The sequence below is a fragment of the Urocitellus parryii genome, chromosome 11, assembly GCF_045843805.1.
Source record: "Urocitellus parryii isolate mUroPar1 chromosome 11, mUroPar1.hap1, whole genome shotgun sequence".
Taxonomy (NCBI): domain Eukaryota; kingdom Metazoa; phylum Chordata; class Mammalia; order Rodentia; family Sciuridae; genus Urocitellus; species Urocitellus parryii.
This window is the reverse complement of record NC_135541.1, coordinates 26,831,214-26,850,930: the sequence shown is the minus strand read 5'-3', so window position 1 is coordinate 26,850,930 and position 19,717 is coordinate 26,831,214. Positions and strand designations below refer to the sequence as shown.

Sequence of the window (19,717 nt, the reverse complement as noted above, 5' to 3'; positions counted from 1 at the left end):
TATCTGAGTTAGCACTCCCAACTGCCTGGTGATGTTGGTGTCATTATCTGCCTTTTTACTGCCGGGCATTGCCACTTGGAGAGGTGAAGTGCTTTGCCCAAAGGTCGCTGCCAGTGAGAATGAGAGGAGGGAACCCAGATCCGCCTTACTCTGGTCTGCTCTTTCCATTGAGGCAGATTGCCTCTTCCCCAACACTTCCCAGTTGTCCTTGACCTCTCTCATGTCACCCCACCCCATCCCACCCTACCTCAGAGACACTGAGCTGACGTCACTCACCCTGTAATGCCTCTCATACTGCAGCTCCCAAAAGGTCATAGGGGCAACTTCCAGTCCCAGACAAGGGCAATAAAGATGTTAGGAGGACACTTCCCACCTTTCCCATCCTGAGCGATGTTCATAGGCAGAGGCAGGAACAGTCCTCTAGCTCTGTGAAAGTACGTATGTGTATAAGTTTGTGAGTGAATGACAACGTGTGCTCATGTAGTTGTATAATTGTGTCTGACTGGGTACGTGGTTGTGCAGCCTGTGTGATTGTGCCTGGGACTTGGTCTCTGTGTTCAGAAGCTGCAGGCAGGAGACAGCTCCTCACTCAAATTTGGTGGCTTGTTAGCCTCTTCCTCCTCTTCCAAGGTCCCATATCTGGGGAGATCTTGACTGGGATCAACCTGGCTTCTCAGATGCTGGCAGAGTGAGGTCATGTACGTTGATAGTCTTTCTGTTCTCATCACATTTCTGTCTTGTCCCTGTCACTACTCCTCCTACCTACATGCCTTTGAGCTGGGTCCTCTGGCAGCCCCTACTTTGCCCATCCCTGGTTTCCTTGACGACCAGAAGCTGGTCAGATGTGTTACTCAGCATCCTGGCCAGCTTGTTCCCTGCAGGTCCTAAGGCAGTGGGGGAAAAATGTGAACTTTGAAGTCAGAAGGACCTAGAATTCTATGTGGGCAAAACACTGCCCTCCCTCCCTCATCCACACAGTGGGTGCCATACCTCAAAGTGTCATGGAGAAGGCAAGTGGAGAGCAGCCTGCCAGGTGCAGGCATGCAGGAGGTCCCAAGGAACTGTCTTCTCTTTATCTGCTGCCATGTTGCAAGACCAGCTGATACTCCTGCCCCGGCAGCCTTCCACCTACCCCTTCCCTTCTTGTCAGAGTCCTCTCAATGCCACTGCCACTGTGGTCTTTCTAAATCACAGCTCTGGCATGATCTGATCTTGCCTCCTATGGCTTCCCACTGTCACCAGGTTAGGGGCAAATGCTGGTAGTGTCTTCGTCTTTTCTTTTCAGGGTACTGGGATTAAACTCAGGGCTGCTCTATCACTGAGCTACACCCTTAGCCCTTTTATTTATATATTTTTATTTTGTGACAGGGTATCACTAAGTTACAGAGGCTGGTCTTAAACTTGTCATCCTCTTGCCTCAAGTGCCTCAGTTGCTGGGATTACAGGCCTGTACCATGTGCTGTTTCTGAGCTGGTGTTTATACCTCCCTCTGGCTGCTGCTCTAGACACACTGCTTCATCCCAAGCCAGCCTCCTTCCCTCTGCATCTCCTACGTTCAATTTTTCCACTGATCAAGCCTGCTTCAGACCCCATCCTGGCTGGCAAGCATTCTCTGATGGAGCTAAGGGGACCTGCAGCCCTCAGTTTGTCCTTCTCTCATGGCCCCTGGTATGTACCCCACAGAGTCTCATGGAACCTGTCCATGTCCTGTCTGCCAATCAACTGGGCTCTGGGAGATCCCTTCTGGGACACATGGAGGCTCTCCAGCTGTGTGTCTCCTTCCTAGCAGCCTTCAGTGTGGGAGGTTGTCTCCATAGCTGATGGCTGATGGGGAGGAGGAGGCAGCTGCCAAGTGGGAACAGATGGTGAGTGGAGCACCCCACCACCTCACCCAGGCCAGGCACAGGGGATGACACTGCTGTGCAAACAGGCAGACACACCCTCTGTCCACTCCACAGATGCCCCCCTGGATCATCAAGGGAAAGAGCCGACCCACCTGGGGCCTGAGGGGTGGAGAGAAGTTTCTCCGTATGAGCCTAGACTTGGGCTCTGGCTGACAGGCCTAAAATCCCAACTGCCACCCACTTGGTGTGTCACTAAGCACTCTTTTTCTGAGAGCTTTAGCTTCCTTCCCTGTTAAGTGGACATCATTGACCTCCCTCACAGGGTTTGACTCAATGGCCACTCCTTTCTTCTTTTTCCTCCCTGGAAGGGGAAAAAAGATGCCAGTTTGGTACGAGAAAGACAATATAGGAGGTATGGTATTGGATTGAGTAGAAGTTCAGATTTTTCTTTGGAATTTGAGAGAACTGGATTCTGTTTGGGAATTTATAACTGTGTGACCACAGCTGCTACCAAGCCCACTTGACAATGAATCTTGACAATGAATTGTACCTTCCTCTGAGTTGAGGTATAAGTGTCTAGACTTATACTCTCCAGAGCCCAGGTGACCCTCTGCAATACAACAGTACCCTGCAGCCACATAGGCACTTTTGGGATAATCATGGTATTTAACCTCTGAGCTGCTGAGCTTCAGCTTACCCATCTATAAAATGGGGTTATATAGTTACTTCTTGTGTATTCCCTGAACTGTTAGTAGGTTTATATCCATTGTAATGTCTACCTCAGGTTCCTTGAGTTCCCATAGGAACCAAAGATTGTTACACTCTTTAAAATACATTTATAAGTTTTAAAGGTGAGGCTGTGAAATGTGAACCACACCCAGGTCAGGATTGGAGTTTCTAGGCCCCCCACCTGGGCTGTTCCAGGCCTTTCTGCTAAGACCAGCTTAGGCTGCTGAGCCGAGGGAAGAGGAGCTGGGCCCCAAAAGATTGAGCCAAACTGGACCCAATTCTAATGGGCACACAGGAACCATGATAAGGTCACTAAAACACAAATGTTGACCTCTTGGCCAAAAGGAATGGCATTGGCCTCCTCCCAGGGCAGGGCTTCCCGACAGTAGGCAAAGCCTGCAGCTTCCTGCAGTGTGGTGGGGGGTGGGTCTGGTTTCTACAGATGACAAGCACTTAGCCCAGAGTTTGGCACAGAGTGAGTCCCGATCAGCATTAACTGTCATCGCTAATGTGACAGACAGTGGCTGCCACCTTCCTGACTCCATAAAGACCTGCGGCACCCACCTAGCTCCAGGCCCTGTATGAGGGGGGCCCTCCACTCCAGCGTTGCTTTCAGCAGCTCATGGGCCTGATGAGGTGCATGCTGGGAAGAATGTAGAGGCTGTGGAGGACAGAGGAGGGGAAGTGCTCTTAACCCTCACTGCTGGGGCCAGGGTTGGGGTTGATTAGGAAAGCTCTAAAAGAGCTGAAATTTGCATTGGAGCTATTAATTCTCAGAGGCAGAAACTGAGGCCCAGAAAGTAACACACAGTTTAAATGATGGCGCTGCCTGGCTCCAAAGCCTGAGCTCTGACCTCCAAGTTTGGCCCCTGCTTCCTGGTCCCATCCTGGGGAGTCCTTTGGGATCTTGGCTGAATGGTGAGCTCAGCAGAAGCCTGATCATGATGACCCTGAGTGCCAAGCAAGGGTGTCTGGCTTTCAACCCCAGAGGTTTGGAGCAGCTTCTGTTGGGGTTCCATGGAGAAGCAGGAGATGGCATGGCCTGGAACGCCACAGAGGAGCAAGAGTTTGCCAGAAGAGGTGGTCTTGGGATGCAAGGAACCCAAACAGCCTCAGATCTACCTCCTGCCCACACAAGAATGATGAAGAGTATGGGTTGCTGGGAACCAAGGGGACTCGGGTTGTGGGCATGGGGTCTAGAAAGCTTGAGGTCCTGGGAGGACCTCAGTGCAAGCTGAGATCCTATGTCCCCTGGAGAGTAGGAAGGGTGCCTAAATTCACAGCTGGGAACAGAGCTGGGGAGGGGAACTGGGGGCAAGGAAAGAACAGTTGGTTCCTATTTCCCAGTGCTGATGTCAGAGGGGGCTGGGTAGGGCAGGACCCAAAGGGCCAAGGCCTAGGAGCCACTTCCTCTTTCCCACCAAGGAGCAATGTCACTCCCACAGTCCCCAACCCCTCAATTCCTGCTCTATTCCAGCAAGTCCTGGCCAGGGGGCTGTGGGAAGAAGAGGCATCAGGAACAAAAGTCTCCTCCCCTTAGCCCAATCCTGCTGTGCCTTGGAGGGGACAAAGACTGGAGAACCAAGGTGAGTCAGAGAAAGGGCTCCTTCAGCCTGCAGCAGCCCCACCCCAAACCCCATCCTAAGGCCAAATCAAATCCTAAGGCAGCTTTAACCTCACATGGAATCCCAGACCCAACCCCAATCATAAACCCAGCCCAGCCACACCTCCAACCTCAACTGCAAATCAACTCAGTCCCAACTCTACAAGGAGGCTTAACCTACACTCACAGCAACCTCCACATCAGGAACATTCTCCACATCAGGCCAATCCTAACTGGGCCCCCAATTCCAAACCTAAGCCTAGCACTGCCCTGTTCCCAGTCTAACCCTGACCCTAATCCAAATCCCAGTTCAAACCCCAACATGGACTCCCTTCCCCAACTGCTACAACAGTCCACCCCATTATAACAGCCCCAGGGCCGGCCCCTCACCTAAAGCTGATGTTCCTTAATCCCACTCAGGTCCACCCAGCCCCCAGCAATCCCAGCATGGCCTGAGTGTTCCTGATGCTCATCCCTTTCCAGCACCCTTTTTAGTCCCAGAGGGATCACTGGCCTCGCCTCCAACCCAACTCCTTCCAGACCTCTACCCGGTGGGGTGGGAAACCTCTGCAGGCACACACGTGCACACCCACATACTTTAGCACATGAAGAAATACATGTTAACACAGACACTTAAACTTACACATCCCCAAAGCATGCACAGATATGCACACCTTGGCACACATACACATCCCAATGTACACACACTCCCTGATATACAAACACACATACACGTTAGCATACACATGCACACACCCCAGCATATGCCCAAATGTAACATAACCTCTGTGAAACACACATCTACATACGCACACACCTTTCAGAGTACACACATATATCTTGGCATGCACAACACATTCCTCAGTGTAAATGCATGCACCTGGGTGTATACAGACACACACACCAGCAAGGGGAGTGAAGTCCAGTCTGAGGTGGATCAAAAGCTTCCTGCCCCTCCCTGAGGCCTGGGCCCCTTTGTAGTTCCCTCCTCCAGGGGCTCTGCTCCTTCCAGCTCCTTCTTCAGTGCTGATTACGCAGCAGGCCCAGGGATTACCCACCCCCTTTTTGGAGCTGTCAGGGCAACTAGCTAGGATATGAAGTAGCAAGATTGCGAGCCTCAAGGAGATGCTTTCTCCTGTGTGCTGGGGCCGCTTGCCAAAGATCACACAGTGAGCACGCAGTGCGGATGGAGGTCAGTCCCAGTGGGATGCAGAGGACACATCAGGCAGTCTCACCTGCAATCCCATTGGGAGGATTTCAGGCCAGGACACTCTGAGGCTGCTGGGCTGGCAGGATCAAGGGACCAGCACAAGAAGAGGCCAGACTGTGGCTTAGAGAGGCAGGTGACACAAAGGGGCAGCGAAGACCAGGATCCGCTGCTGATTACAATGTAACTGAATGGCCCCCTACAGAGTGCTCCCTGTGTACCAGGCATTTAAAGCCTCATCTAATCCTCAAAACCATAATACCTGTCTATAAAGTAGGTATTAATATTGGTCCCCACAGAGGACATTGGGACAATTAGACTCAGAAAGGGTCTAATCAATATCCTGGGCTTCTCTTACCTCTCACTTGTCCCAGACATAACACCCTCTGCACAAAATGATCCTCTACCCTATCCCATCTCAGAGAACCCCCACCCCAGCCCCATTCTCCAGGCCTCAGTACTGACACCACCTCCTTGGGAAACCCTCCCAAGCTGCCCTGCCGCCCCCCTTGTGAGGTAGCCCCTCCCTGGAACCCATCCCAGTAGCAGCCCTGTTGCCCCCACCCTAATGGCCCTGAGTGTCGTCACTGTCTGGGTTTGGGCCTCCATCCTGAAGGGTAGGGCTTGGTCTGCAGGCCCCACCCCACAGCAAGGGCCCGACCCAGCCTGCCTGTGGGTCAAAGTGGTGCCCTGGGAGCGGCCGGGGCTCTGCCAGGCTTGGGGTTGATCTCTTATCTCCCAGGGCTGCCTTGAGCCTTATCTGATGGGGCCTGACAGGCAGCAGATGAGACACTGACACAAGCTCAGGGTTATTCAGTAACCCTCACCTCTTTAAAGCCCCACTGTTTCCTGCGACATCCAGACCAGCTGCTCCTCCAACTAGGGCTGAGAGAGAACTGCAGTCATGAATACCTTCCTGCTCTCAGCGCTGTGCCTCCTGGGAGCCTGGGCCACCCTGGCAGGGGGGGTCACCGTGCAGGTAAGCCCCATCCCTACCTGGCCCCTGAGAGAGCACAGCGGCTTTGGGGACTGGAGTGGAGGTGGCATTTGAGGCTTACACTTCCTTGGGGACCCTCTTTTCCGTCCTGTCAGCCACACACACCTTTTGCTTCAAACCTGGAGCAGAAAGAACCCAGGTAGGAGAGAAAACTGGGAAAGGTGAGTGATGGAATGCCTGCCAGTTACGGTACCTCCCCAAGCTTCTCATTGAGGCCCCAGCACCCTGGGAGGAGTCGGTTTTTAACTCCATTTTACAGGAGAAGGAAGCTGAGCCCCAGAGAGGTTCTATAAAAGAGATGTCCAGCGGAGAAATGAAAAAGCTGGATTCAAACCCAGGCCTTACTCCTCAGCTCTGTGCTCAGCTAGAGCAACCATCTGGGTCCCAGGAACTGTGAGGACACCCCAGCGGTCCAGATGGTTGGTTGCAGGACAGTGCCAAGAATGCTGGCACCCAGTAGGGGATCCTCACTATGAGAGACTCCTGGAGCCTCTTAAACAAAAACCAGGCTGCAGGCTGGAGATGGGGGCTCAGGGGAATGCAGCCTGTGCATGGCTGTGTGGAACTGAGACTCTGCTGCACCTCTCCCTAAAAACCAGCTCACGGAGTCCTCATCAGGCACCTACTGTGTCCCTGGCCCTCCACCTCCATTTTCTTCATTACTCATGACAACTTGCAGAACCTGAGGCCTCCGGGTACCCAGGGTCACAGAGCAAAGCCAGCAGGGCAGGGACCGGCTCTGACCCCCACACCAGCTCACTGGAGCATCTGTTTCCTAGGCACATTGCTCGTGTGCCCTAGAGCTGAAACTGCAGGGTTGGGGTCCCACCAGGGAGCTGAAGCCTGCCCTCCTGCCTTGGCTGTCTTGCTCAGGATGGAGACTTCTCCTTTTCCCTGGAGTCAGTGAAGAAACTTAAAGACCTCTGGGATCTCCCGGAGCCTAAGATTGGGAACTTCAGGAAGCTTGTGCCCACCCTTGGTAAGCCTGTGGCTCCTGTGATCTGCAGCTATGAAAAGTTTCCAGAAGAAATCAAGCCTGTTTGCAAGGAGCCCAATGCTGAGGAGATCCTGCAGAGGCTGGGTGAGCGACCTCCTCTGGGAAGGCTGGGCTGGGGGATTCTCTGTTGATGGCTCTTGAGGAAGAGATGTTCTATGGTAGGTGGGGCTCTGTTCTAATTGGTGGGTCTGTTGAGCTCACGTTACGGTTAGTTCCAAGTTGTAACTGGTGAGACTTAGGAAGATCCTGGTTCAGACGGATGGGTTGGTAGGTAGTACTGTGCCCCAACATCTGGTGCTAGTGTTATCTCTTCTCTGGGTAGAACCTTCATTCTGATTGGATGGCTTGAGTGGTCCATATGCCCTTTTGGGGATGGAAAGCCCCTTCATGGGTCAGAGAGGCCAGGCTTGTTGGGCCTCTCCTGGGGATTGGGTGGCTGCTATTCAAGCTCTGGCTGAAGGGAGGCAGGGGCCCATGGGGGAGGGATTGCTGGCTCTCATCAGGCCCCATCTCTCCTGTCCAGAGGCCATCGCTGAAGACCCGAGCACGTGTGAGATCTGTGCCTTCGCTGCCTGTGCTGGATGCTAGGGCGGTGGTGCTCACTGCCCTCTCCCAACTTTGCAGGGAAGCCCTGTCTTCTGCTGGAGGGGCAGCCTCTGATATTCCCACACCCAGCTGCACAACCTGCCCTGCCCCAGAATTGGGGGTGGGGGTTGGGGGTGAGGAGAGAACAGCCCAGAGAGGGGCAGGGGTACTAGAGATCCAGCCAACCCTCGACTAATAAACCAGATTCCAGAGTCCTTCCAGTGTTGCCTTTGTCTCTTGCTTTGTGGATGCCCGTCCTATCCTGGGAAACTCAGGGTTCAGCATGCCAGAGTGGAAGGATCCCAAGCTCCCTGCTAAGCTATCCACTTGCTTGGGGCTGCCACCACACACGGGAATCAAGGGGACCGGAATCTCTAGGCCATCACTTAGGAGGGTGGAACCACTGCTTTTCTTTCACAACTTCTGGGGTCACCAAAATCACAAAGCCACATATGACCACAAAGCCTGTCTGAACTGGTTAGGATGTCCAGCGCAGTGGATTGCTCTACTATGAGATCAGTGTCAAGCTCTTAATATTCAAGGCACCCAGGATCTGGCTTCCTCTGACAAGGCCAGCCTTGCCTCCTGCCCTCCCCCATGATCCCATCCCAAGCTGCACACCTATGGCCATTTCCTTTGCTCCCACTCACCTACCTCTGCACTGACTCTCTGCCTGCACCGCTGGCCAGGTAAACGACCCAGGCTCCAAACATCACTCCATGCCCTCTCCTCAAGTTGTCTTGTCTGATTCCCCCAAGAAGAGCTGTAGTGCTCCTACTCTGTCCTTGGTGCTTTCTGTGCACGTTGATTACCCACATCCTTGCACAACTCTATTTACCCTGTTGTGCTGTGTCTGGGGAGCCTCTCTATCCCCAGACAGGGTGAAGTCTACCCACATGTTGATAGCATGGGGATAGACCAGGGTAGAGGGGAAGCTAAGACAAGGTGGTTTCAGCCTTGGGCTCCAGCCTCAAGCTTTCAACATGCTGTGTGAGACCTAAGAAAAGGAAGTAAGGCCAGTCAGTGGAAGGAGAGGGAACAAGGAAAGAGGAGATCACCAGGGTCCTTCTTGGGGAGTCAGGTGGAGAGGAAGTGCCACAGAGTCATTCAGGTAGGATTCCCATGATCTGTGATATTCAGAGGGTGACATCTCATCTAGCTGAGGTGAGATACATTTTCATTAGCCCTTGGGGACTTGCATCAGAATGGATGGACTTTAAAACCAATGTAGAAGAGGAAGGAAGAGAAATTTCCAGAAGGTTAGGATGATGCACACATAAACAAAGAGGCACTGGAACAGTAATAGTTCAGATGGGACAGTGCAGAGCCTGGGAGGCTGTCAGATTGGATTTGAGCCTGAGCATGTCATTTGCAAGGCGTGTGCCCCTCCCCAGCCTTGATTTCCTCATCTGGAAATGGGATGAGAACAGATCCTGCCTCCCCAGGTGGCTGGGGGAGTGACGAGATGTGTGGTGGGTAGAATCACTTAATGCTTGAATTCTGGAGTCAGACTCTCCGGCAATTAATCCTGGCTTTGCTTGTTAGAGCTGTGTGACTGGGGGTCGTTTACTCCTCAGTTCCCTTATCTGTAAAAATGGGATGGCAAGAATTCCTATTTCTGTAGAGTTGAATGAAGATGAGAGGAAGTAATACCTGGTAAAGTTTTTAAAGCTCCCTGGGTCTTTGACAACCAACAGGTCAAAGAAGAAATTAAAAGGAAAGTTGAAAGATATTTTCAGACAGGCAAAAATAAAAACACAAAATACCGAAAATTATGGGATGCAGCAAAAAAACAGTTCAAAGAGGGAAGCACTAAATGCCTACACAGAAAGAGTCTCAGTAAGCCATCTAATATTACACCTCAAGGAACCAGGAAAATAGCTACTCCTGAAAAAGAACGTCCACTAACTTAGAGCAAAGTTAGCAGAAGGAAGGAAATAATAAAGATCAGAATAGAAATAATTAGAAAAACAATAGAAGAATTAACAAAACTAAGAGCCTTTTGAAAGATGAAAATTTTGACAAACCTTTAGCTAGACTAAGGGGGGGAGAAGAGAAGAGTCATAAAAAAATTATCAAAGGTTTTCTTCTAAGATCAGGAATAAAACAAGGATGCCCACTCTTCCTACTTCCGTTCAACATAGTGATGGAAATCCTAGCAATAGAAATTAAATGAGAAAATAAATAAAAGGCATGCAACTCGGAAAGGAAGACGTTGAATTGTCTCTATTGTAGAACACATGATCTTAGATATAGAAAACCAAAAATACTTCACCAAAAAAAATTGTTAGAACTCATAAACAGGTTGCAGGATATTAAATAAACATACAAAAATCATAGCATTGCTTGGCGGAGTGGCACACAACTATAATCCCAGTGGCTTGGGAGGCTGAGGCAGGAGGATTTGCAAGTTCAAAGTCAGCCTCAGCAACTCAGTGAGGCCCTAATTTACTCGGCGAGACCCTGTCTCTAAATAAGATATGAAAAAAGGGCTGGGGACATGGCTTAGTGATTAAGTGCCCCTGGGTTCATCAGTAGCATTTCTACATGCTAACAATGAACTATCCAAAACACAAATGAAGGAAATATTATTTACAACAGCAAAACAAAGCTTAGGAATAATTTAAGAAAGTAGGCAAAAGAACCATAAACTGAAAAATACAAAATATTAATGAAGGAAATTGAAAACATAAATAAATGGAAAAATATTCCATGTTCATGGATTGAAAGAATTAATATAATTAAAATGTCCACACTACCAAAAGCATTCTACAGATTCAATGCAATCCTTATCAAAAGTCCAATGATATTTTTTCACAGAAATAGGAAAAAAATTCTAAACTTCAAATGGATGCATGAAAGACTCAAAATTGTTAAAGAAATCTCAAGCAAAAAGAACAAAGCTGAATGCACCACATGATCTAATCTCAAAATCTACTCCAAGGCTATAGTAATAAAAATAGCATGGTACTGATTAACACACACACACACACACACACACACACACACACACACACACCAAACATACAAATGAGTGAAACAGAATAGACTCCAGAAATAAGTCTACAACTGATCTTTGACAAAAATGCCAAAATCACATAATAATTGTCCAATAAATTGTTCTAGGAAAACTGGATATCCACATGCAGAAGAATAATTTCATCCCATATAAAAAAATCAACTCAAATGAATTAAAAACTTAAGTATAAGACCTGAATTGTAGAATTACCAGAAGATAGGGAGGGGGGAATTCTTGGCATTGGTTTTGGATATGAAAAATGGGATGGCATCAAACCCAAAAAGTTGTACAGAGCTAAGAATAAGAGATAACCTATGGAATGGAGAACTGATGAGGGATTAATAGCCAAGATATATAAGAACACAAGCAACTCATTAGCAAGAAAACAAGTAATCCAAATTTAAAGTGGGCAAAGGACCTGAGAAGATATTTCTCAAAAAAGATAAATGAACAGCCATAAGGTATATGAAAAGGTAATCAATATCACCAATCACTAGAGAAGTGTTAGTAAACCATGATGAGATACCACCTCAATCTTTAAAAAAAAAAAAAGGCATATATATTCATTCCAAAAGGTAAAAGGGTGTGTTGGGAAGGATGTAGCAAAAACAGACCCCTGTACCCTGTTGGTAGGAATGTAAATTGGTGCAGTCATTAGCCCTCTGATGGAATGGAGGTCTTTCCTCTAATTAAAATGAGAACTACCATATGGACCCAGCAATTTCATTTTGGACATACCTAAGATAAGAAATCAATATGTCCAAAATGTGTCTTCACTACCATGTTTATTGCAGCATCCATCCCAATAGCCAAGGCATGGAATAAAGAAAATATGGGACACATACACTATGGAATGTGATTCAGCCCTGGTGTGGTTTGGATCTAGAAAGTCCCCCAAAGGCTCATGTGTTGATGGCTTTGTCCCCAGTGCAGCAATGCTCAGAGGTAGGGCCCTTGGGAAATAACTGAATCATGAGAGTTTTGACCTCATCTATTGATGGATTAACAATTTGATGGCAATAATGGGAGGTGTTAGAAACTGTAGGAGGTGGGGCCTAGGTGGGTCAATGTGGGTGTATCCCGGAAGGGTTTATCTTATCCCTGGCCTATTTTCCCCATTCTCCTTTTCATGGCTACTATGAGGTGAGCAGCTTTCCTCTGCCACACCCTTCCGCCATGATGTTTCCATCTCAGAACCAGCCAACCATGGGCTGAAACCTCTGAAACCATGAGCCCAAATCAACCTTTCCTCCTCAATTGTTTTTCTTGGGTATTTTGTTGACTTTCTTTTTTTTATCACTAAAAAAAAGAAAAATAGAAAAATGGATTGATTCTGTTGTCCATGAAGAGCATAAATAAACGTGGAGGAAATTGTGCTAAGTGAAATAAGCCAGGCATAGAAAGAACAAGGTGTGCATGGCCTCACTTCAGGTGGAATCTAAAAGAAATCTAACGCATCCATGCAGAGAGTAGAAGGGTGGTTACCAGGGACTGGGAGCAGGGGATAAAATGAGGGCATGGTAAAAAGAAAGAGGAAGAGGAGGGGGAGAGGAGGGAAAAGGGGAAGGAAAACAAAGCTCTGCTGGACCACGGAGAGCACTTTGTAGGTGCTGCTGTTCTGCACATGAGAGGTGCTCCACAGTGACTGTTCCCTTCGCTATCTCCACCAGGTGAGCTATAGGGAACTTGCATCCAGAGCATGTCTGGGCTCAAGTTAGACTTGAGAAGTGGCACTGGGGAACCACAGCAGTATAAGGAGCATGGGGGGCCTACAGGCTACAAGGCCATGAAGGAAGCTTTGGCCTGGCCTGAGTGATGGTTGAGGGTGAGGAGTAGGGGCCTAAATTGCTACAGCAGGCCTTGCAAAGGGCCCCAGTCAACCTCACCCTGGGGGAGGGAGAGAAAGAGGCTGGAGCCTGCAGAATTCCTGAGAAAAACTGGGCAATCAGGTTGGGCAGCTGACTGAGGAGTCACCATGGCCTTGGGGAGCTTCTAGAAGGCACAGGTCCTTTGTATCTGGCTTCCCTCCTCCTTGGTTGCCCAGGATGAAGGACAAGATGGAGTTTGCTCTGGAAAGGCCCCACTACTGGGAATTCCCAGCACAGCTCTTGGATCAACTCTGTTCCCAGGGATTCCTAGCATGTCCCCTGGCTTTAGCCAAGGGCCCTGAAGGCTATTGGGAGGTGGTGGTGGCTGCACTGGGCCCTGCCTTCAGCAGCAGCTTCAGTAGGCTGGCAACATGGAAAGGCAGGGACAGCATGGTCAGAACACAGACTGTGATCCAGGCGTCCTGGGAAGAACCTGCTTAGCCACTTTCCAAGTCTCTGGTCCCAGGCTGAGTATTTCTCTGTGCCTACCCTCCTGACTGGTAAGGGAGATGGGAGTTAACCACAATGTCTACTTCACCTGACTGTTGTGAGTTGCATGTGCCAAATGTTCAGAATGGTGTCCAGGATATAGCAAATGCTCAATTAATGTTGGCTACTATTAGTACTCCTTGGGGCCACTGGGCTGGGGAGGAGAAAGGAAGGTCTTCCAGCTGGAGCTGGCCAGATGGCTCCCAGGAGGCCAAGAGCAGAGTGGGAGCTTAGAGAAGACCTTTGTCTTCTGAGAAGGCCACTGGCAGAGCCAGCCCTGGTGTGGGCCTGGGAAGGCCACAGGTGACCTCCCTCCATCCCTCCTCCCATTGTCCTCACCCCTGTCAGGAGTACAGAAGCTAGCTCTGACGCTGGGGTCCTGGAGCTCAGCCTGAGGGTCTTGCAAGCCTGGGTTGCTCTGTGAGGTCATGTGACTCTCCACCTGAGCTTTGCTCCCTCATCTATGATATGGGGCTTAATGAATCAGCTCTTTGGGCTTGGGAAGTTCTGCCTGTTATCTTCTGTCCAACCTTGCCCTCAACCCATGCAGCTTCCCAAGATGTTCCAATGGACAAACAGACACTTGGCTCCATGTGAGTGGAGAGTTTATTCAGGAGCAGGGAACCCTGCTCAATCTTGTGTCCCATTGCTTTATTGATCAAGCTGCTCTGGCCTGGGAGGGTGGTGACAACTGTAGTGGCCAGGAGCCTCTGCTTGAGTGTGAGGGGCCAGGCGTCCAGGGTGAGCTCAAGGCTCCCAGGGGCATCTCAGCAACCGGTGCAGGCGACATTTACACACAGCTCACAGTTATCATTGGCGATGGTCCCTGGGCAGGAAAGAAAGTCAGCCAGCTGACCCTAACCCTGGACCTGGAAGGTGGGTGGCCACAGGGGAGCTGCTGGACAGACTGCAGAGAGGGGCTGTGTAGGAGGGGACCCAGCACCTTCTTCACAGAATGGGCATAGGGAGCTTTGGAAGTAGTGAGGCTGGTCCCCATCCCAGGTGCTCTCCCTCCAAGCAGGGACTGGGCAGGGGACTTTGGTCTGTGCCCTTTTCTTGTCTGCTCCATGGACAGCTAAACCTTTCAAAGGTACGTAGGAGGGAAGGTGGACAAAGGAGGGACACGGGGACCGGCCCAGAACAGGCTCAGCAAAATGCCTGCCAGTCACTGTGTTCCGCTGCCTGGCTCTGCCTCATCCCTCTGCTGTCAGCTCAGCCACCATCTCCCCTTGGAAGCTTTTTGGACCCTTGTCCCATCAGGTGTGAGGACCGGGCTCTTCTGCTGCTCTCCCAAGCACTCACTGTGTGTTCGGGGGCTGTTCCCTGGGCTCTCTTCCCTCCCACCTGGGAAGGCTTTGAGGGACTCCCTGGGACTAAGGGGGCTCCTGGCCTCACTGTGCCCAGATGGGGGCTGTCCTGGGGCGGGGGGGGGGTTGGGTTCTTGAACCTCCCTCTCCGTAGCCACAGGAGCTTAACAGAAAGCACCTGTGGAGGAGGAGCTGGGATGGTGGAGGCGGCAGGAGGGGCGGGAGGTGTGCAGGGGTGGGGGCACCTACTCAAGGTCTGGAAGATACTGGCGGCTTCCTGGGAGGTGCAGATGGGCTGGAGGTCCTGGGGCAGAGCTGGGTGGTGGCACACAGAGGGCAGGAGGCTCTTGGTTTGCAGGTGAGGGCTGGGCTCCTGCTGCCCCTCCAGGGCACTCAACTTCTTCACCGACTCCAGCTGGACCTCGAAGCCTTGGTACTGGGGGTGGGTGTCGGGGAGATGGGAGGAGGTCAGGCCTTGGACCAGGGCAGGCACTTGACCCCATAGGTCTTCTGGCCCCTTCCCTGTCTTGATGGAAAGTCCAGGACACACGGGAAAGGGCCACCTGGGTGGAGGAAGCAGCCCTTGGCTCCCCACTATGCTGCTGGCCGTGAGGGCCTGGCCAGGTCTACACAGAGCCTTGGAGCGTGCTGGCTCAAGGCATGGATGTCAGAGATGAGGGACCCTGGTTCCAATCCCAGCTGTGTTCTGGACTGGATAACTTTCTCTTCCCACATCTGAGCCTCCGCTCCCTTATCTGACATTCCTTTAGGGATCCTGGTTCTGGGACATAATCACTAACAGGTCACTCTCCTTGAACTCACAGGGCAATAATGCCAACTCCAAGTTAACCAGAGGGACTCACCTTGATGAGGACTGACTGTGTGCTCTGCAGCAGAAGCAGGAGACCCACAGCTGCCCCCAGCAGGTGCCCCAACGCAGTCCTGCTGTCCATCTCTGTCCTTTTGTGTTCTCGCTGCTGCTGCTGTCCCCTGGCTCCCACCGGCTTCCCTGGCTAGCAGTCTTTATAGGCCAAGCTCTAGAGCCCTGGTCACTCATTAACTGGCCATCTGGGGCGGGATTGTCAGAAATTTGGCTCTCTGACAAGCCCAGAGCTGGTTCCCAGGCAGGGGATTGGGGATGATGACCAGGGGACGCCCAGAGCACACAGGAACATGGTGGGGCTGGGTCAGCTGCCTGCCTGGGCAGGGTTCTCTGTGAAGGTCGCAGACCACTGCACTTTCCTCCACTCCTTGGCACCTGCAGGAGTGGAAAGACAGGGGAACCATCTCACAGACGGGGAGAGTAAGGTTCCTGAGATGAAGCAATTTGTCCCAGGTCTCAGACCTAACCAATGGCAGAGAGACTACAGCCAGCCCTTTCTGGCCCACGTCAGCCACAGTTCTTTCTCTGTGAAAGGTGCACAGGGGCAGAAGTGCCAGGACAAGGTGGGCAGATACAGCGCTAATGTCAGGGTGCTCCAGCCCTGACGCCCTCAAAACCCCCACATCTCCCACTCCTCTCCCCAGTCCATTGAAGGACCATCCTTCTGTCCAGGTCTTGCCCAGGCCTCTGCTTGCTGTCTCCTACCTGTGCCTGGTGCCCTTGGCTTCATATGACCCATCTGTCCTGTCCGTCCCTTTCAGAACCCAACAGCCTAACCCAGCATGGAAGAAAGAGCACTGGGCTTGCGGCTCTGTGATCCTGGGAGTCTCATCAAGTCTGACTGAAGCTTCATTTCCTCCTCCATCACGTGGACATAAAAAAAAAACCCACGACTGAAGGGTGTTATGAGTGCGAGGGGACTCCAGTCCCCCTGAGTCACCTTCGTGTCCCGGGTAGCACACCTGCAGCAGGTTCCTCACTCTCACAACTACCTTCTAGGCAATGGGTAACTCACTGCCTCAGTGGCCGAAGGTTGGGTCAGAGAGAAGAGGGCAAAGTCTATAAGGGTGATATCACCATGGCCAGCTCAGGTGGCTGTCAAGAGTGGCAGGGCCAGGATTCAGATCTGCCAGGCACCGACTCTGGCATGTGGCAGGTACCCCATGCATGATCTTGGCTCCCATGGCCCATCTTGGATTCCAAGATCCCACTCCAACTTGGTGGCTAAAACCTGCTCTATCTCGCCACCCTGACTGACGTATGCCTAATATCATGGCACGTTTTCACCGATGCAGTCCATTTGCTGGAAATGCCCATCATCTCATTTTTATCTTGGATTGAGATGGAAAACAATCTCTAGTGAACTTTGGAATTTCCTATGTCTTGTTTTGAATGCCAACTTCAGCCTTTATGAATAGACTTGACATGCTTTCATGTCCATAAAATGAAAAGGATCATCAGACAAAAAATAACTTTCATTTCTTGAGGGCTGTGTGCCAGGTGCAATGCTGTAGAACAGCATAATCCCATTTAATCCTATGGGATGGGTGTAACGATTGTCTCCATTTTATAAACAAGTAGCCTGAGGCCTGTGAGGCACCCTGTTTGTTTCTCTGTGGGAATAGGAGGAGTGAACAGTATTTTTTTTTCTTTTCTTTTGTTTGGGAACTTGAACCCAGGGGCACTCGACCACTGAGCCACATCCCCAGCCCTATTTTGTATTTTATTTGGAGACAGGGTCTCACTGAGCTGCTGAGCGCCTTGATTTTGCTGAGACTGGCTTTGAACTCCCAATCCTCCTGCCTCAGCCTCCCAAGCCACAGGGATTACAGGTGTGCACCACAATGCCTGGCTGCAGGTTTTCTATCCAGAGCATTCTTAACCCAGAATCCAGCAGTCATTAGTTATATGACCCTGAACAAGTTACTTAGCATCTCTGAGCCATTGTTTCTTCAACAGGAAAGTAGAAAACATAATGAACCACTCTACCATGGTTGCTAAAAGGAAAAACTGGGTATTCCCTGTTCCAGGGAGCATGTGACTCTCTCTGTCCCCTGACTGACCATTTTCCCAGGAAGCACCTAGCCCACAGGGAACCTACAGTATAGGGTAGTTTCCCTGCCTGTTCTTCTCCATGGAACCCTCTTAGACAAGATGCAGCTGGAACAGTTCTGATCTCTGGCTTCTGCAAGCTGAACTCGAGCATGGGACAAAACCTCTGTGGTCTCAGTTTCTCATTAAAAAAAAAAAAATGAGCATCAGAAGTTGTCACGAGACCTCTTGATCACACGCTTTTTCTATCAGCATCAAGGGCTCTGCCACCACATCAGGAGCAACCCTGTGGGTTTTGGAATCCTGTGGCTGTGGCCTCTTTCCTTTCTTTACCTTCTGGGTCCTCCAGTGAGTGTCAGTCTTTCCCTGGGAACAAGGTATGACTTCCTCATCTGCCTGATAGGACTCAAATTCATTTTTCAAAATCCATCTCCTCCTAATCTCTTCATAAATGACCTACCATTCATCAAAATCAACTTGGCCACAGATGCAAACCCTGGCTGTCCCCTCTCCCCCGCCTCCGCCAACCTGCGTCTGCTGACAAGTATTATCAAGGCACTTCCTTCTTTGTGGACGTGGCAATGACGCTCACATCAGCCCACGGAAGCCTCACGTGGATGCTGGTGGGAGAGAGTTTGCCCATGTGCTTTGGCTGCTTCCCTTCCCACACTGGGCCCCTACCCAGCATCTACCACCATGGTACTCCAGAGCCCATGACTCTCCCTGCCTCACTGACCACTCCCCAGCAGCATTTCTCCTAGCTGACCGCTCCAGCTTTCTTGGAATAATGATCTTTCTTCATTTGGCTTCTGGGACCCATGTTTTCTAGCGTTACTGCTTATCTCACGGGCTCCATCTTGTTTCTTCCGTTGGCATTTCCTTCTTTTCTAGGGTTTAGTCCTTGGACCTCTTTCCTCTGTCTGTGGTTACCATCTTGTTTGTGGTCTTATCTGATCTCAAGGAGTTCAATACCATCACTGCCTTTTGGCTCACTAGCCTGATCTCTCCCTGTGGCTCAGGCTCATTTGTCTAACTGCTTCTTTAGTGTCTCCCATCGAGGTCCATGGTGTGCCCATTTACCCAGTTGCTCAGGTGGAAAATCTGGGAAGCATTCTTGATGCTTCTCATTCTTTAATTTACCAAATTCAATTCATCAGCAGATCCAGATCAAAATATTTCTAGACTCCAACCATGTCTCACTACCTCCACCATGGTCCATCATTAGTCTCACAGATTACTAGGACACCCTTGTATTAGAGTTCTCCAGAGAAACAGAATCAACAGGCTCTATCTACCTACCTATCATCTATCTCTCTATCTATCAATCTTTCATCTAATTCACTTAAAAGGAATTTGAAGGCAGTTCTCTGTGTAGAATTTGTGTGTGTTTGTTTTTGTTTTGTTTTGGTGCTGAGGATGGAACCCAGGGTCATTCTACTACGGAGCTACATCCGCAGCCTTATTTACTTATTTATTTTGAGATAGGGTTTCTCTCAATTGCCCAGACGAGCCTTGAACTTGGGGGCTCATGTGATTGTCAGGGCTGGTCAGCCTGAAATCTATAGGGTAGGTTGGAAGGCTGGAGATTTGGGGAGAGTTGATATTATAGTCTATAGTGAATTCTTTTAATTTTATGTTGTGCCAGCATCTATTTTAAATATAAGTTGGACTTTCTCACACAAGAAGTAGGGTTCCATCACCCTTGGCACAGTCTCTAGTTTTATCTCCTCCGTCCTAGTTCCTCAATGTGATCGATTTGGATTTCTGCCTCATACAACTGCACCCTGGTGAATACTTCCCTGTGGGACAGCTAGATACAGCTTGTTTGACTGGTCCCCCTGACCCTCATGCTCTGCATGGACTGTGCAGATACATCAGAGCAACTACCTGTCAGTCATGGTGTGACTTCCTGGAACTTGTGCCTGTTTGCTTTAAACCCACCAATTAAAACTCCCTATGGGGAACCTGTTTAGATAACACCCAGAACCCAATAAAGATGTTGGCACACTGGTCTCTCTCTCCATGTTCTCCCTGGTCTCCATGCATGTGGTCTCTGGGAATGCCATTTAACCTCCCAGGACCTGTAAATAATAAAATCTCCAAGTCATCTTGTGTTGTCTCTCTTAATCATCGGAGA

The 19,717-nt window shown here is 50.3% G+C and overlaps 2 protein-coding genes across 2 annotated transcripts; one reads left to right on the top strand and one right to left on the bottom strand.

Moving 5' to 3' along the window:
* Nucleotides 1–363: 363 nt before the first annotated feature.
* Nucleotides 364–8,090, top strand: Guca2a (guanylate cyclase activator 2A). The gene is made up of 5 exons (XM_026410410.2): nt 364–1,668; nt 4,051–4,159; nt 6,221–6,362; nt 7,254–7,461; nt 7,901–8,090. Exons 3-5 carry the CDS (start codon nt 6,288–6,290, stop codon nt 7,963–7,965), a joined length of 348 nt encoding a protein of 115 aa, XP_026266195.1. The 5' UTR covers nt 364–1,668; nt 4,051–4,159; nt 6,221–6,287; the 3' UTR covers nt 7,966–8,090.
* A 6,015-nt stretch (nt 8,091–14,105) lies between these two features.
* On the bottom strand, nt 14,106–15,598 carry Guca2b (guanylate cyclase activator 2B). Its single transcript, XM_026410382.1, has 3 exons — nt 15,509–15,598; nt 14,895–15,081; nt 14,106–14,164 (listed from the first exon to the last, which is right to left on the bottom strand). The coding sequence occupies exons 1-3, from the start codon at nt 15,596–15,598 to the stop codon at nt 14,106–14,108; spliced, it is 336 nt and encodes a 111-aa protein (XP_026266167.1).
* Between the last annotated feature and the right edge of the window lie 4,119 nt (nt 15,599–19,717).

Excerpts from the sequence above, each read along its gene's own strand:
- Guca2b (XM_026410382.1), bottom strand. The coding sequence starts at position 15,598 with ATGGACAGCAGGACTGCGTTGGGGCACCTGCTGGGGGCAGCTGTGGGT. Across the intron at positions 15,082-15,508 it reads CACAGTCAGTCCTCATCAAG|TACCAAGGCTTCGAGGTCCA; the intron begins GTGAGTCCCTCT and ends ACCCACCCCCAG. Across the intron at positions 14,165-14,894 it reads CAGTATCTTCCAGACCTTGA|GGACCATCGCCAATGATAAC; the intron begins GTAGGTGCCCCC and ends TTTCCTGCCCAG.
- Guca2a (XM_026410410.2), top strand. The coding sequence starts at position 6,288 with ATGAATACCTTCCTGCTCTCAGCGCTGTGCCTCCTGGGAGCCTGGGCC. Across the intron at positions 6,363-7,253 it reads CAGGGGGGGTCACCGTGCAG|GATGGAGACTTCTCCTTTTC; the intron begins GTAAGCCCCATC and ends TGTCTTGCTCAG. Across the intron at positions 7,462-7,900 it reads GGAGATCCTGCAGAGGCTGG|AGGCCATCGCTGAAGACCCG; the intron begins GTGAGCGACCTC and ends TCTCCTGTCCAG.